A 19,077-nucleotide genomic window follows, 5' to 3' on the forward strand; every position below is an offset into this window, starting at 1 on the left:
GGACAACACTTTGAATGGCAGGTGCTAATTGGCATTTTTATCATTAAAACTGACTGTCAGCTCATTAGGGATTTGCCGCTTCAAAGGAACCTTTTAGAAGGAAATGATCAAACTCAAACTATGAAGGAAAAAACAAATTAGGGATGTCAAGAGTTAGACTTTAGTAATATATTTATGAAATAAAAAGAAGTCAAACTAAGTAAAGTATTCATTTACAAGTATAATTTAGCTTCTGGTCTTCTGATTGACTAGACTGCTGTGGCCCTCAAGGACTGAGTTCACCTACCCTTTTCAACAGATTTACACTAGGACAAAAAGAAAGACATTTACTATAGTTCTGATGAACATTACTCTATACATTCATGTCGCATAATAGGCAAAATCATCCGGCAGGAGAATAAAGGCTCAGTCTAATTTCCAAAGACACAATTGTCTCTGTTGTGAGCAACACTCCACTACCATTCATCAGCAGTACAGATGATATCAATAATTTAGAGCTGTAACTCTGTGGCGCGCGCTGCAGTTCAATTACAGAAGAATTAGTCACTCTCGAGCCGGCAGACCATACTGGTGACTCCCTGCAGTGATTCATTATTCCATGAAAAGAAATGACCGCTTGGTCACCTACCGCTGGAAGCAGTCTTGAACAGGAGCTGAAGCAGGAAATACACATTAAAAAGGAGGTGGAAGTAAAGATGGAGGGGGTGATGGTGTTGGGGTAGGTGGGGTGGGATGTACTACAGCAAGTGGCTATTACCCCTAGCTGTTGAGCAGGGCAGACCTGGCCCAGAACTCACATGCACATACTGGAGTAGTGATGTCCAGACACTAGACATTAAAGGATCTGCTGGCCACTTTCACCTTAAAGCAACGAGTCTCACGATTCAAGATGCTAACTTCACTTGTCAGTTAAAGTATGATATATCCCTGCTTCTTGAAGCACTTGTAGAATCTGTCCATTTTGGGACTAAATACAAGGAACACCTTTCTCCATCATGACCCCACACTCAGAACTAGTTTAATGACTGTCCGACAAACGGATATTCCAAAAGGCACCTAAAGGATCATTTCTCATGCAGTTGTAAAAGGTGAAACTTCGGACTAAGGTCATTTGAGTTTATTTTAAAATTCAGCTGAAGTCTTTCAAATAGAGAATCCCCCATGTCAGTGGTATCACCCATTGTTGTCGTGTGAAATTTTGTATATAAGTTGATAAATATTTTGTATGTTTTTATTTGTACCTTAGACAAAGCAATGTAATATTAGTTTTATATCATTGATAGGAGCAGTTTGGTATTTGGCTGACCACAAACGCCCCCTTTTAAGACTTTGTCTTTGTATTTTTATGACACGGTTTTGAGTGCCTAAAACCAATCTGGCAAGTGATTCTCTGCAGGACTCTCTCAATCAACCCCCACAGGAAAGCCAGACTGCCTAGCTGACAAGCACCAGCTCAACAGATGGTTTTGGGGGCAGGTGTGAAAGGTATTGCGCCCCCCCCCCATTGGTCTGAAGTATGGCTGTTTGGGATGGGTTTGAATCAGAGGCCATTCTGTAGCAAGACGACTTACTGGTGTAAGAATTTGGACAAAGAATGTATATATAAACTGCTCAAAAAAATTAAAGGAACACTTTGAAAACACATCAGATCTCAATGGGAAAAAGAAATCCTCCTGGATATCTATACTGATATGGACTGGGTAATGTGTTAGGAACGAAAGGATGCCACAAGAAAGAATACAAAAGGGGAAAGTAGAGTAATATAGAACTCTACCAAGACAAAACACCCATTAACCAGTAAGTTACATAGGAATCTCAGGGGCGTTGCTGTCATTAAATCAAAGGTCATCAAAACCTCAAAGGAAATGCCAACCTAAAGTGTAAAAGGTATGATTCTGATTGTGCTGAGCATCTTTGTCAGACAGCATTTCATTCACAGCCCCTTAGAAATTACTTTGCCTCCTACACGTAGTCCTGTTTGCAGTTATTAGAAGAGATCTTATCATCATCCATACCAGTAGAATAAACAGTCTCCATACATACTTGGTAAAGGAGACAAGGAGTGGTACCACCCAGAGTCATTGCACAGGGCATCAAGAAGGTGGGTATCCTCTGGGGAGTAATTGAAGGCTCCTCTCTGGGCAACTCAATTGTGCTGTGCAATGTGATTAACACATAAAACAAAAAAATCCATCCCGAGTCATTATGTGGTGCCCAAAGCTAGAGACTGCCTACAGACGCTAAATGGTCACTAAGTCTAAAGATGAATTTTACAGGTTACAAGCAGTTAAAACGTCACCAAGTACATCTGCAGTGCATTTGATGATAACAGGGCAAAGATAATAAATAGTTAATGTCTAGTTTGCTTTAACTGCTCTTACCCACAGCACTCTTAACCCCATTCACCAAACCCCTCTCCCACTCACCAGCCCAGGCACACTCAATCTGGCAAGTTACCACACTTATTCAAATGCCGTTAAGATGGATCACCTTGGCATGCTAATTAATATACCTTCTGCCCAATTGAAGCATTGCATGTGCAGATGAAGCAGTTGACATTTTAAACACCGCCTAGCCGATTTGATCCCCGATAGTAAAGATCCCAGGTGTTAGTTGCTATAGAGAAAGTGAGAGACGTGCTAATCTAATTCTACAGGCCTGGCTCATTTCGTTTTATCATTCAAATATAAACTGCATACAGTCTAATGTTCACATTAAATGTGTATCTCCTCCGTTTAGGCTCACTCAAATCTGATTTCCTTGGCAAAGCAATTTAGTGAAGCCGCAAGAGCAATGGGCTGCATATGACATCATTTGAATTTGTTGTCAAGCATCAGCAGTTTTCTCCAGCTTGGCCTTACCAATGTTTTCCTACTTTTTCTTTCCATATTTTTTAAAAAGGTGTATTAAAAAGTTTGCTACATTTTTTCAAAGCTGTAAAGTCTATGAGTGGCCTTCCCAGGGCTGGATTTAGCAGAAACACTGGGGTGACCCGTTTGTTTCACTCTGTTCTTACAATAGCTTTGGCACTGGATATTTCGATATCTGGGTGCCAGGCATCTGGTGCGCTTGCTCTCCAATGTCTGCCATTCTACCCTGGGTGATGAAATGAAGGGGTTTTGTGACTGGATGTTCTTTGAGGTTTGTCTCCTGAATCCTCGGCACCACAGTGATGTTCATGTCAGCTGCAAATTGCATGTGGATAGAGGTCTAATACCCAGAAAAACTGTGTCTCATGTACAGTGGTGTGAAAAACTGTTTGCCCCCTTCCTGATTTCTTATTCTTTTGCATGTTTGTCACACAAAATGTTTCTGATCATCAAACACATTTAACCATTAGTCAAATATAACACAAGTAAACACAAAATGCAGTTTTTAAATGATGGTTTTTATTATTTAGGGAGAAAAAAAATCCAAACCTACATGGCCCTGTGTGAAAAAGTAATTGCCCCCTGAACCAAATAACTGGTTGGGCCACCCTTAGCAGCAATAACTGCAATCAAGCGTTTGCGATAACTTGCAATGAGTCTTTTACAGCGCTCTGGAGGAATTTTGGCCCACTCATCTTTGCAGAATTGTTGTAATTCAGCTTTATTTGAGGGTTTTCTAGCATGAACCGCCTTTTTAAGGTCATGCCATAGCATCTCAATTGGATTCAGGTCAGGACTTTGACTAGGCCACTCCAAAGTCTTCATTTTGTTTTTCTTCAGCCATTAAGAGGTGGATTTGCTGGTGTGTTTTGGGTCATTGTCCTGTTGTAGCACCCAAGATCGCTTCAGCTTGAGTTGACGAACAGATGGCCAGACATTCTCCTTGAGGATTTTTTGGTAGACAGTAGAATTCATGGTTCCATCTATCACAACAAGCCTTCCAGGTCCTGAAGCAGCAAAACAACCCCAGACCATCACACTACCACCATCATATTTTACTGTTGATATGATGTTCCTTTTCTGAAATGCTGTGTTCCTTTTCCGCCAGATGTAACGGGACATTTGCCTTCCAAAAAGTTCAACTTTTGTCTCATCAGTCCACAAGGTATTTTCCCAAAAGTCTTGGCAATCATTGAGATGTTTCTTAGCAAAATTGAGACGAGCCCTAATGTTCTTTTTGCTTAACAGTGGTTTGCGTCTTGGAAATCTGCCATGCAGGCCGTTTTTGCCCAGTCTCTTTCTTATGGTGGAGTCGTGAACACTGACCTTAATTGAGGCAAGTGAGGCCTGCAGTTCTTTAGACGTTGTCCTGGGGTCTTTTGTGACCTCTCGGATGAGTCGTCTCTGCGCTCTTGGTGTAATTTTGGTTGGCCGGCCACTCCTGGGAAGGTTTACCACTGTTCCATGTTTTTGCCATTTGTGGATAATGGCTCTCACTGTGGTTCGTTGGAGTCCCAAAGCTTTAGAAATGGCTTTATAACCTTTACCAGACTGATAGATCTCAATTACTTCTGTTCTCATTTGTTCCTGAATTTCTTTGGATCTTGGCATGATGTCTAGCTTTTGAGGTGCTTTTGGTCTACTTCTCTGTGTCAGGCAGCTCCTATTTAAGGGATTTCTTGATTGAAACAGGTGTGGCAGTAATTAGGCCTGGGGGTGGCTACGGAAATTGAACTCGGGTGTGATACACCACAGTTAGGTTATTTTTTAACAAGGGGGCAATTACTTTTTCACACATGACCATGTAGGTTTGGATTTTTTTTCTCCCTAAATAATAAAAACCATCATTTAAAAACTGCATTTTGTGTTTACTTGTGTTATATTTGACTAATGGTTAAATGTGTTTGATGATCAGAAACATTTTGTGTGACAAACATGCAAAAGAATAAGAAATCAGGAAGGGGGCAAATAGTTTTTCACACCACTGTAGGTCTGCCGTTAGAAGTGACTTGTCCAGTAAAATTTACTCTGCTTAACAAAGTCAAAGTTCACAGTGGACAGAGCAGGTTCAGGCAATGCATGAGAGGATATTTGTATTCTAGGCTGTTTGTGTTGTCTTTCCCAGTTTAGCTTTGACTTTACTGGATGAGCGATACTTATCTGGATCACCTCAGTTACCTTAGAGTCTGGGAAATATGCTTAAATTTTGAAGACATGGGACAGTGAAAATAAATAAATGAATAGAGTGTGTTTCTGATCTGTGATTTAAGTGAGCTTTGCATTTTGATAAAGATGAGTAAAATAAGCTTCACTTTTGGCCCTGGTATATTTCCTAATAGTTATTTTCACAACTTGGGTAAGCACCGGAAGTGCAAAAGAGTAATGCTAGTGAAGTCTGGGTGATCTCCTTATAATGATTGTGCTACATATTTTGATTTTGGTGACGTTCCTCGCACGCATTAGTACAGCTTAGAATGCAGTCCTGGTTACTTTTTAAAGGAAATTGCACTAGTTTTATATTCCAAGTTGTGTGACCTTTATAGCTTGATCTGGGTGAATTTGCTCCTATGTCATAAGTAAGTTTTATATTCTGATAAATTGGAATCTTCTCATTAGGCCAGGAGGAGCCTTCTGTTCTCAAATACTGTAAGTGGGTTTATTCCAGTGACATAAATATGCTTCATATAATGAAATGTACTTGTGAAAAGTGGGCAACTGATGTATTACTGTGTGGGATATTTTGATCTGGGTCAGTTTAATTGTAAGTGTTAGCTGAAGCTGGACTTTATATTCCTTATTTGACCTGGTTGAGTTGTATATTGCAAACAGGGTGAGTCAGTTAATCATCGTATTCTGACAGTTTTGAGTTTCATTAACTAGTCTGGGTATGTTTTTTTTTACATTATTTTAGTGAGCACAAAAGAAATGGTGCCTTATTCAGTATTAGTTGTGTTTAATATACTGGCTTAAATGATTTTGTTATTTTCAGGGCTTGCAAATTTGACACCACCACAATATGGTTCGACTGCATTGCGAGAGGAAAACTGACTCAATCGTCCATCAAGTTATCTCTTCCACAAAATAAATAATAGCAGCTGACTATACTATTTGCTGAAAGTCTAATGCAGCCCCACTCTCAGATCAGGCCAGGAGAACATTTTATACACATGCAATGGGAACACTTTGTTGTTAGTAGGTACTTGCTCCAAAATAACTACTTAATACTGACCTTTGTGTGGGACTGGCTTGGTGGGTAACACAGGCTCTAAGGGGGAAAAACAACAGGCAGTTCATCATTCAAGAGCAGGTTCCACTCTCACAGGTTCATGGATCTAGGTGAGAATGTCTGGACTGGAAACCATAGCCGTCTGTTTTCTACAGAGAATGCTTGTTATTTTCACACTACAAAGCCTTTCAAAGTGCCACCTTCAGCCATGCAAGCAGCTCTCCCCTCTGCACCACCGGAGCCAACACTGCCGGCCAAAGGCCTGCTCTTCACACTCTTGTAAGCATTCAGTACACCACAGGGGGATTAATTAATAGAAAGAACTTCAGGCATTTCTCAATGTCAGTTTAGGACCTCCAAGTAGAAAAAATAAAATAAAAGAGAACCAAAAAATTACTTGCTTACTAAACAGACTAGGGCACGTTGTCAAATTCTCCTTTCTAAAACACATCAAACTGGCATCCCTTGATGTGACCTTAACCCATCTTGAGCTGAAGATCACGGAGTCTTGGAAGATTCAAAATGAGTTTTTAAAAGCTCAGAAAACACATTAAGCTACCATCATAATAGACTTTATTTATGACAGTACAGTTAAAAGCACCCCAATATGTGCATAAACTTTGTTTGTTATATCACACAGTTCACGTAATCATGATTTTATATGTTGCAGCCATTTTTATATACCTAATAAATTCAATGTAATCACAGTTTGTAAGTGTTATTATTTTCATGAAACCTCCAAAAAAAAGGTGTTCTTTAATATTCACCATATAATCATTATAAGCCATTTTGTCAATTCAACAGTTTTTAATACATATTAATTAATGAATCCTATTAACTGTTTTTGACTAGCCTTTTCCAGCAGTACTTCAGGAATTTGTAAAGTACCTTTCAGCTATTTATGCATTTTCTTTTCATTACATGTTTATGAAGCTTTATTTTTATTACATCCAAGATTGTCAAATTGGGTCTTACTTCCTGCTGCTGCTCAAGTAGCATTAAACCAGGCTTTTTACAGTACATATATCATTTTCAAACCTATATAATCCAATAAAGGGTTGAAAGAGGCAGAGCCTAACTCAGCAGGGTGCCAGTCCATCCCTGGGCCCACTCACACACACACAGCCAATTTTTAATCTGCTGTTAGCCTAGTATGCGTTTCTTGAAAAAACGTCAGAACACCCATATTAGAAAAATCATACAAACATGTTTATTGCATTGTGAAATAATGTCATCTTATAAATTAAAAAATTCTGCATGATAATTTGGAGTTACCAATATGGGATGGGGTACAGGGGTGGGTGCTTTGTGGATTGAGAACCAGGGGGGAAACAGGTTAGGGGAGCGGGTTTGTAAAATGACACCTAAATTACTCTCAGAGAGAGAAACAAGATTCACTGTTCAGATGAAACCAAGATTAGCATCAGTCTGCAGGAAACCAGGTACAGCTCATTAACTACGTAATATTATTCCAATGATGAAGCATGACTGGTGGTGGCAGCATCATGCTGTGGGGTTGTTTTTCAGTGGTAGGGACTGAGACACTAAATAAGGTTGAAGGAAAGTTTAGGCTTAGGGACATATATGGAAATGTCATTGATTTGCCCAGTTATAGCTTGGGTTTGAAACCAATCTAACATCTCTGGAAATACCTGAAAGTAGTTATTCAGCAACGGTTTACTTCAGGCATAATAGAGCTTGAGAAGATCTGCAGAGAAGAATGGCAAAAATCCCCAAATCAATGGGGTGAAGCTCAGTGCATCATACTCAAGATGACTCCAGACTGGTGTTGTTGTCAAAGATGCTCCACCTAAGACCCGAGTAAAGGGTCTGAATACTTACGTCAATGTGATATTTCAATTTTGTTTTTTTGTTTTTTTTTACTACTCTTCCAAAAAATTGTAAAATCTTTTTTTCGCTTTATACTTCTGGGGAATTGAACTTTGGCTGAAGTTAGCAAAAAAAAGAAAAACAGTGACGATACATGATTAATTTCTGAATCAAATACTGTATATATATGATGAGCCTCATTGAGGGAGAAACATGTGTTGTGTACTCTTTGTATTTGGCTGATGTGTGTACAGTATACTAACTGCATCACTGACTGTTTGCTACATTTTTTTAGCAAAAGAATAACTTAAAAATTTCCCTTCTTCACTGGAGGTACTGGATTCCTTCATCTCTGTCTGACAGCCATGTTTCACTTAAATTATTCTTTCATGGGATGTGAACCTACAGGCAGGCGGCTGACCGAGGCACAATCACAGGACATCCTATTGGTCAGTTTATGTCAATTCTGAACAGAGGTGATATGACTGATGATTAAATGGCATGTAAGAAGGCACTGTATCCAAAAATGTGGGCAGTGTAATGGCTGCATAATTTACTGTGATGTGCAACTACCAGTATGTTAAATTTGGGACAAGTAAGAATTTTCTGAAGAATGAGTTGGGATATAAATGAGAACTGTGGGATGTCTAGTCAATCAAATGATGAATGAATTGCATGTTCTTAAAACACAGCATACAATAAAACTTGAATGTGTTTTTTGCCAAATATTTCCTAATTAGAAGCTGGATTGAACAGTGGATCTATTTTAATTTTAAATATGCTGAATGGCCAGGTGAGTAAGGCATTGGGCTGTTCAGACTGAAATATTTTAAGTTTAAGAAAAAGTACAAATAAATAAAAATTCAGTCTCCTAACATCAAATTTTACTTCTACTATGGAAATCTCCAACATGAGCTCCAGGTCTGTCACATCCTCCTCTTAGCATGTGAATATCTGGCTCTTCCATCTGTTCATATAGATTTTTAACAGCTCATGAGAAATTATAGGCAAATCAGTCAAGACAGTCAGGCGATCAATCAATCACTTTATATGTCTTTAACGTCTTTCACTCGCTAAGGGTTGAATTACAAGCCCCATCAAGCATTCACCATATTTTTAAACACCTTAGTGTTTGCCCATAGCGCCTTACTACCTTTTAGCTGGGGAGGACTCTTTTCCAACTCATGAATAACATTTGAACTTTACATGACTGGAGGTGTGGTAAAGGGCACATATTGGGAACACATCCAAAAATAAAGCACAAAAATCCTGTTGCTTTAAAAATACTGAAGGGACACACTGTGTACAGACTGTGTACTTAATTAAAAATGAATACACCTGAATGTGTAATTACACTGGTCGGTCCTAGGGAAAAAAATTATAAAACAAGACCTCAGAGGTTAAATAATTAGAAAATCTACTTAGACAAAAAGGATTAAAGTGTTCATGAATTAGATTTTTACAAAGATAGGATATAAACGGGAGTTTAAATAAGATAGACACCCACAGAGAGGCAAAAAGTGCAAGTGATGAGAATTAGCAATTTACTCAAAGCTTTCTCTTGTATTTTCTTGTAATGCAATAATTTTGCTGCTTAAAGAGAAAAAAAATGGAAAACAAATTGAAAGAATTGAAAGTATGAATGGATTATTTTCAAGATGTTGACCTAATATTGAGGACCACACTCAAATCCAGGGAGGAAGATCAGAGCCCTGGTTATTTTTTGATTTTGTGCTGTGGGCCATCATGTGAGCTTACCACAAGAGTTTCTGCTAATGGTTGGTGGACAACTGCCATATTTTTTGGGGCTCATTTCCCTTGCATAGTCACAGTCAGGATGAGAATGTACAGTATTAAGTTGCTGTCCTACTGGTCAGATACAGGAACACTGAATCTCAGGGTGTACTTCTTGACTTCTTAAGTCGGAAAATATCTTTGACACATTGCACAGGATGGTGCCACCAGGAAGCAGCTGCCCAGGCCACCCTGATCATGGCCCAACATTGGTAAAAGATATCTTTATTTTATACAGAATCAGTCAGAGTTCACTATCACAAGGGACTTTGTGTAGTCATTAAAAGGTTATATTTCATAAATTATATGTTACAGTTAAAGACTAAGCTTTATGGTAATACAGTGGAGTACATGACAGTATGGAAGAATAAGAACAAGAAAGCTGTTACACAAGAATTAAATAAGTGTACAGTTACACTCAAGAAAATTTAAATGCCAGAGAAAAGAAGCACATTCTTTAGTTCTTAGATCTATTCGGTACAGTATTCCAGAATTTAAAAAGTTTAAGGGTCAGCTAAATGTACTTAAGATGAACACCAGAAATTGCACAACAAGCCACTGGTGGAAGGAAAAGAAAGAAGACTTAGGTGAACAGGAGGATGGATCTTGGGCATAACACCAAGAAGGTACAGTATACTGTAGTAAATCAAAATGGTGACAATACTTAAGGTGTAATCTATGGTTGCTTTTAAATTGCCTTATTTCCCTCATGCGTTCATGTATGAACTCCATGTGGATTTTAGAAAAAAGGATGGGGGAAAACAAGCTTGTATTGTTTGTTTGTGTGCTGGTTATTCTAGGTGTGGTCTTTGACTGCCACTTGGCAAAAACAAAATTCAAAGCAATGTGTTCTTCACCTTCAGGTTCAGAAATCTGAGCAGGAGCATAATTTTAGTCACGTACATTTGCAATCTAAATTTTTCAGTAATTTACATAGTGTATTTGGGGATATAAACTGACCATAAAGCTTAGCTTCAGTTTCAAGAATGGCCTCTCTCACTTCTTCTTGGATAGTTCTCATTGGCTTAGCAGGTTAACACACTGCTGTGGAATGAAGCTAATCCAAGCCTGAGGAGACAACATAATGCAGCAGCTCAGCCAAACCTCCCTCTAGAGAGCCACACTAACAATCAGGGCCTAACCATAGAGTACAAAATTGGCCAGAAATAAGATGTGTTAAAAATTTAAAAATCATTATTCTTTCATTAAGATGGATAGTTATAAAACATACTGGATATTAAAAGTCTATACAGTCTATTGGTTTTTGTTGATGTACAGACAGAAATCAAGACTAATTAGGTCTTATATCTTTCAACTTAAACTTACCTTTATTAATTTCAGATGTTGAACATTTTTTATTAAGGGTTTATTTTTTTGTTATTTTTTCCTTAAAATGAAACTCCAACAAGGGTGCACTTGCACAGGTTGTTTCTGGGTACTTTAATTTCAGCCTTCAGGGCAAAGACATCGTTGTTAGGTTAACAGACGACTTGATAATAGTGTGAGTGTTTCCATCCAAGGATAGATCTGGCTTCCTCAACCCTATCGTGCAATCATACTGAACACTTGAGTCATAAAAATATAAAAGAATGAGAAAACCACAAAAAATGCCAACTTGAGGTGATCACTCCACTTCCTAATTCTACAGCACACATATGTATTGATTTAAAATTCCACCAAAAGAAATCATCACCAAGGTAAACAGCTGACAAAAACTAGTGCCATTCTTACAAAAGTTACCATCAAAATGGAAGGGTACTTTAATAATCACTTCCCTTATTTACTCACACTGGTAGGAGATCTCAAACCAGCTAAGCAGCCATCCACATCAGCCTAAAAGCCTGAATTTGGACCGCTGGAGGAAGCAAGAGTGTTTGCCCAAATATCTAAAATTATGTAGTACTTCTGTAACGGGGGTTTGTGATGGCCATACATACTTTTAGAAAGCTTGTATAGGACAACACTCCCTCCTTGCCTATTGCAGAAAGCCTTAATAACACTTAATAACAACAAGCCCTTGGTTTCCACTCTGTGCCCCTGTTCATCTGTGCTTATATGAAACTGGTGTCAATATAAAATGGAACTGAGTTTTATAAGAATCATCCTTGTAAATGCCAACTAGCAATGATTCCATAGCATCCACTGAAGTCCCGGAGGGTAACAGTGTTTCATTAAAAGTCAGCATACAAGACAACAAAGCAGAGCAAGTCTGCCAAAACATTGCTATAAACCTGTCTTGATATATATTTTATTAAAATAGAATAAAGGAAAAACAGTTACGATCTTGTACAAAGTGTAATGAAAAATTGATTGTACTTTTACTTAAGCTTTACCTCACCCTAAACTGTATAATTCATGAAACTCTACTTTGTCTCAATTATTTATAGAATTACACAGAAATAAAAAAAGTAACTTAAAATCTTTACAGTTACAGAAAAGCTATACAGTAAGTATGCTAACTGGGACCTTGCATAAATGGTCCACTTGCTCCGATGCACAACACACTCCTAAACACTCCTAACAAACCATGATGCTCAATCTCCCCTCCTTTTGTTTCCAAGCTCTCCCACCATACTGGTTATGGAACCCACTTTGTTTGATCAGCATTGAAAAGCAATTTTTATTTCCTTTATACTGTTAGATGCATTCATGTGGCAGAAATAAGAAATATCAGAATGATAAAAGCATGTACAGTATTTGATAGAGGTCAATTATATGGCAGATGAAATTTAATGTCAGTAAATGTAAAGTATTACACATAGGACGTAAAAATGTTCGGTTTGAATACACAATGGCCAGTCGGAAAATCGAGAGTACACCTTATGAGAAGGATTTAGGAGACATAGTGGACTCCAAGCTATCAACTTCCCAGCAGTGTTCAGAAGCCATTAAGAAGGCTAACAGAATGTTAGGTTATATAGCACGATCTGTGGAGTACAAGTCCAAGGAGGTTATGCTCAACCTTTATAATGCACTGGTGAGGCCTCATCTTGAGTACTGTGTGCAGTTTTGGCTACAAAAAGGACATAGCAGCACTAAAAAAGGTCCAGAGAAGAGCGACTAGGCTGATTCCAGGGCTACAGGGGTTGAATTATGAGGAAAGATTAAAAGAGCTGAGCCTTTACAATTTAAGCAAAAGAAGATAAAGAGGTGACATGATTGAAGTGTTTAAAATTCTGAAGGGAATTAGTACAGTGGATCGAGACTTGTATTTTAAAATGAGTTCATCAAGAACACGGGGACACAGTTGGAAACTTGTTAAGGGTAAATTTTGCACAAACATTAGGAAGTTTTTCTTTACACAAAGAATGATAGACACTTGGAATAAGCTACCAAGTAGTGTGGTAGACAGTAAGACGTTAGGGACTTTCAAAACTCGACTTGATGTTCTTTGGAAGAAATAAGTGAATAGGACTGGCGAGCTTTGTTGGGCTGAATGGCCTGTTCTCGTCTAGAGTGTTCTAATGTTCTAATAACTAATCCATCTCTGGTTTTTGATCCACAAAATAAATGAGGTGGTTCATTTAAGAGAAAGCAAGGCTGTGACTGACCTCTTTTTCTCACTCTTACTTTGAACTTTGAAGGGTGCCCTGAATATTCATAGCCAAATAAAAAAGGGGGACAGTACTTTGAAAATAAATGATACAGTAACTCAAATGTCACTTTGAAACAAATTGATCATAACCATTTGCACATATATTGATTTTAAAAATATATATAAGGACCGACCATTCAGTCCATCCAGCTGGCTTAATAATTAAACTACCTAAACATCTCATCCACGTAGTTTGTAAGTGATGGCTCAGTATATGTTTCAGGTACACAAAAGAAATGTTTGTTACAGACTCCCACCATTCGTTGCGTGATAGTTTCAGTCTTAAATTCTTCCTTCAATTATTTCCTGCATGGTTTTCCACTAGTACCAAATGATACCAAGGATCGGAGTATGACTGATGGTTGGCTTCCATTCTAGAAAGACCTATTCTCTACCTGTACAGTGACTATATTAAATGTACACAATGCACATTTAAAACCTTACTCATATAGAAGATGAGGAGTAAGGTAAGGATTAGTTTCTTAGCACTGTGTTACTCAGCACAGGCCACTCACTTCTTCCTGCTTTTGTCTCTATTTATCTCTGCACAATGCTATGTTATGGATCATCTCTTGGTCACATCATCAATGTGTGCTTGCACATCTTCTTTGGTTCAGTACGCTTGTTACTTCATTCTAATGAAGTTTGTGTTTGAAAAATACATGGAGACAAATAAGGCTATGATTACAGGTTTATCATCTGCATGACAATACAGAGAGTGTATTGTCACAGAGTATTTGTTGATATGCAGAGCAGGAAACAACCCTGCCAAGAATGTCAGTCTCAGGGACCTTCAGAAAAACACAGAATGGAAACAAAACCAAACCAGATTAAGACTGTTTACTGGCTGTCAGTGAGAAAAGTCAACTATCTGTAGGAGTAGAGTAGTGCTTAATAACAGCCCACACATATGATGAATACTCCACAAATGGACTTAGCAGTTCAGAAGAACTTTTTGGGATAGTCATTTTTAGTATGTATTTAATTATGATATAACCTAACATTGTATTATTTTTGCATATTAACTGGAGGATGAGAAAGCTGAGTAAACATAACCTTCTCACTACCTCCCCACATCTCTTCCTTTTCCTAGTTACCACTAAACATCATTTCACACTTGTCTATATTTCTTTTCCTTTATTCATTATATGCTCAGATGTGGCAGGGGTGGGCTCTGTGCCTAGCCAATCCTTTTTTTTGTGCAATTTGCTCTTCAAAAAGTGTCTGTGGCTATACAACATTAATCTAGCAGCAGTTACTAGACGGGATTTGCAAGACAAATAAAAGATAGAGTTTTGCTTAAACACATGTACCTTTTGCTAAAACCTCTGTCAAGGTCTATAGGGTTTGCAGATTTGTGTACTTTCTTAGGAATTTCATCTTTTTGTATGCGTAATTAATACATTATAGTGATTTTTGGCTCACCTCTTCTATTGCTGGCTTGCACAAACCTGCAACCCAGTTACGGTTTATGATTTACAGGATGATAAGCCACACTGTAGTCCCATGATTCAGCTTTTCCTGCAGGACAGTCACATCCAGGTGGCCATCCCTCTCCTGCTTCTGTCAGCTCATCCATAAGCCTGACAGTTTGGTTCTGTACCAGTTTTCTCACTTTATCTGAATCAATGTTGCACATATAAATTATGTGGCACTTGTAACATAGATTTCTGAGGTACTCTGCTGATGTGAGGCTTAACATCCCTTTTCTTATTTATCAGGTTATAATTTATTGCTGTATTTTCTTACATTTAGAATGACTACACCCACGTTTAATGAGTTATGAATGGCAGCACAAGGGTGCAGTACTTGGTGCTGGTGTCTAACATCTTCAAAGATCCTGAATGAATTCCCTGCCTAATCACTATCTTATCTTTTTTGTAGTTATATGCCAGAGCTATATTAACTAGGATGACTAGCAACTCTAAATTGTTTCAATGGCAATGAGTCTGCACCTGAGAGTGAGTATAATCTGCAATACACTGATGCCCAGTATGGGCTTGGACTTTACTATAAGATGGAAGAATTAACAAATGGATATTTACATTTGGAAATTATAGAAAATTATGGCAATTACGTTATGCAATGGAAGTCAAAGAAATGGTCACCTCTGAGAAAATTACTCAAGCAGTGCCATTCTTGTCTGCTTGTCCTCACTTGGAGATACTGGTCACTAGAGTAAGACTACAGCTGGAATAGCTAAGTCGAGCTAAAGAAGAACCACTCCAACCCCACATCTCTGTCTATTTTGTGACCAATCGAGCCTCTGGGTATGTAGCATCTTCTTTTTGAGCATGTCCAAATCTCACTTCACTCAACCCTCTTGGTGTTGTAATAAAAAATTGATCAGTAAAATGCTTTTCTGTTGTGAGCTTTAAAATGCTGCACTGTAGTATACTACTGTACATTAAGTCTATATACTATCTAATGCCTTCGCTCAAAGCTGACAGGTGTGTCATGAAAACATTGTACAGTCGATTAAAAATACTACATTCTACCCTCTGCAGTCAGCAGGCATGGATGGGATGTTGGCAGAAAGGAAAAAACGGTACAGCATTTTGTGCTTTACTTCATTTAGTGAGGATAAATCTAGTCTGTTACTGCTGCTTGTGCTATGCGTTTCATACTTTAGGCATCAGGTTTCTCTCATCCAGTGCATTTACATGCACACATATACATGGGCTGATGTGAGCAACCTGATCTTCTTATATAATACCGTGGCTGTCCGTTTGTCTGTGCATTATTTTAAATCACCTGTAGCTTGCAAACCGTTTGACCTATTGACCTGAAATTTGGTACACATATACTACATGATGTCGACTATCCGCTTTCGGGGTGATGATTGACCTGCAAGGTTATTCCTCTTTTTATTTTTATTTTATTGTAGAATCAACTCTCGGCAAGTCGCCAGCAGGACAGCTGTGTAGAGCATGTGTATGGGCGCCGTTCTCATCCCTACCACCTTCGCGGTCACTTCCCCTACCTCTTCATATCTTAAATCATTCTTAAGGCAGATTGAAGACTTAAGTACCAGCTTAAGTGAAAAATTAAAGATGTACTAAGTAATTGCAACACAAACACTGTTTTAATCAGTTTTAATGCAAAAAGATGCTGATGGAAGAAGACAAGAAGCGGGCTGCTAGGGTGGAGAAAAGAAGAGCTGCTCAGGAAGCAGCAAGCACATCAACCTCTGAGCAAACAAATGATAAACGTACAGAGAAAGAAAGAGGATGAAAACTATAAATCAAGTGTATTCACTGCACGTTATCATGTAGTTCGCCGTTACTGGTTTCTCAATAATGCATGTTTACATGCACAAGTAATCTTCTGGAGTTCTCCTTTGGCAAAACACTCCAACATCATTAATCTGTGCAAAAAATCATTAAACGTTAAAATCATTCACCGTGAATCCGAAAATAAGCATGACACCGGTGATAAGTTTCTTGTGTTTTTTATATATATACTTGCTGTGGAAGCCTGTGCTGTCAAAAGCCCAGGGTCCTAGAAACTATTGAAATGGTCAGAAAAAAAAACTGAAATGTAGAGATGTCAGGTAATTGAAAGGAACTACTCTGGGCATCTCTCTCCTAGGTTTCGTTGTGCTGACGTGCTCACCTTGCTTGTGTATTAGCGACGGGAGGAAAAGTAAAAGGGATACCGTTTTGCCGATATGCTCGTCTCGCTTGCATAAGAGTTTCTCTCTTTTCTCGGTGGTTTTACTTTGGCAACAGAGACACTTGATTCTTCCGACTCGTTAACTTGGGGCCATCTTGCCGGCTCTCTGAGCTTCATGCTGTAGTAGCCTCGCACTTCCGGGCCAGACAAACAGACACACGCACTTCCACGTGTAGACATTTAGTTTTCCGTTTCCTCGGCAGTGAAGCCCTTACCCCGACTCCACCTCTCACTTCCGGGCCGGACAGACACACACACTTCCACTCGCAAATGTTTATATATAAGATATGTTTTGTCAACCTGACACTTTATTTATAGGTTTCTGTTACAAGACTGTACACAGCAAACTCCTTTCTTCTCGGCTGTGCAATTTGAGATTCAGTCTTGCAAAGGACCCAGAATGTGTGCTTTCTGCCTTACACTCAATGCTGCTGGAATAATAATAAAGTAGGTATTTTTACTTCAGTAAAATAAATACCGTGTTAGATTACATGTTGCTTTAAAAAATAATCAGACTACACAGCACCATTTACTTTTACCATTTTACCTCACGGCTCTTAAGATTGTGTTGCTGAGGTTAGCACTGTATGTTTAGCTCTTCAACATAAATTTAGTGATTTGTGAAATACTGAGACAGACTAGACAATGTGATTACCTGAACATTTTCCTCTGGAAATGTATTTTGTTGACGTGTCCACTTGTGGCTGCTGAAAGCTTACGCAAAGCAAATACAGGCGCAGGCTGACAGAGTGCAAAGGACATGCGTAACTACAAAATCTGTAACAATAACTCGATTATGGGTTTACATGGCCGCATAATCCGATTTTTCATGGAGAAATCCACCTCTGATAAACCCGATTTCTCTGTTAGGAGTGTGGGTTTACAAGGGCTTTTAGAATTTAGATTTCTGTGAAAAATCAGGTTATTGAAGTGCATGTAAATGCGTTAAAAGTCTGTGAGTCATTGTGCTTCAGCCCAAAGACCATCAACTTTGTCACAGGACTGCTGCACTCCACCATCACTTCTTCTCTGCACCCATTTACTTTTTTGTGATGCCTTTAATGTGTTAGATTAGAAGGCATGGGGTCATATGGAGCAAAAATTCCTGCTTCATGCATTACTTATATTACTTAAAATAACTGCATCTAACATTTCATTGTTATGTTCCAAACCTAGCAATTCTCCACAGGTAATCCTTAAACAGACATGATCAGGCATTCAATGCATTCGTTTTTACATAATGTTGATGACACTGAAGCTTAAGCAATCACAATCAACACCAAAATGACTTCTGTACATAACCTGCTTATGAAATGCTATTCCTTCAAATACCATATAGGTTGTTTCTGTGAGAAAGTATTTCTTTGGTTCTGCCAGATGAAACACTGAGAAAGCTCCTTAATGAACTGATTGGTTTATTGTACCTTAACAATGTTATCTAAAAAGTCCTAAAAAGTGTCACCACACTCTGGCACTTGAAATCCCCCCCAACCACTGGACCCCAGAGACACTGGTGCACCACATGAGCTGAATTATTCAACCTTGGGACTTTGAATTGTGGCCTTCTGTAACCTTTCAATGTCCAAACTTCTGCATGTGCTGACAAAACCCGGCGAAGACAACAGCAGGGCCACCAACCCTAACCCTAACAGAGAATGACAAAAAGACAGAGTAAGAGAATAAGCTGCATTAATTCTGTTGATATCCATTGGTATCTTCTCAGCAGACCTGATGCAAATTGTATGCAGATTTTTTTTTAAAACAAGCCAAGTAAAACAGTATTATTGTGGTGGTAACAGTCCCTGATGGACACATAGCTGTGACAGATAGGGGCCGCTATCGTTCCCTTGAACCCTCGGACCAGACACCAGATAAAAGTCCAATAAATTATTTTATTTGGACAATAAAGTGCACAAAGCACCTTCACCTCAACAATACTTTCAATACTACAATAATAATCACACAAATCCAATCCTCCACACCTCCCAGCAGCTCTGTCACCCTTCCTCCCAGCTCGGCCCTCCGCTGGGATCTCCCAAAGTCCTTTTATAGTCCATGACCCGGAAGTGGTTCTGAGTCAGATCAAA

General features: G+C 38.7%; 1 protein-coding gene across 1 annotated transcript in view; it reads right to left on the minus strand.

Moving 5' to 3' along the window:
- LOC120524385 (limbic system associated membrane protein) overlaps positions 1-19,077 on the minus strand; it is an 851,776-nt gene that overhangs the window by 71,413 nt on the left and 761,286 nt on the right. Inside the window, exon 9 of the mRNA XM_039746241.1 lies at positions 6,100-6,135. Within this exon, the coding sequence (XP_039602175.1) occupies positions 6,100-6,135 (36 nt within the window). The remainder of the gene's footprint in view (positions 1-6,099; positions 6,136-19,077) is intronic.

The sequence above is a fragment of the Polypterus senegalus genome, chromosome 2 (genome assembly GCF_016835505.1).
Source record: "Polypterus senegalus isolate Bchr_013 chromosome 2, ASM1683550v1, whole genome shotgun sequence".
In the NCBI taxonomy this organism is placed as follows: Eukaryota; Metazoa; Chordata; class Cladistia; order Polypteriformes; family Polypteridae; genus Polypterus; species Polypterus senegalus.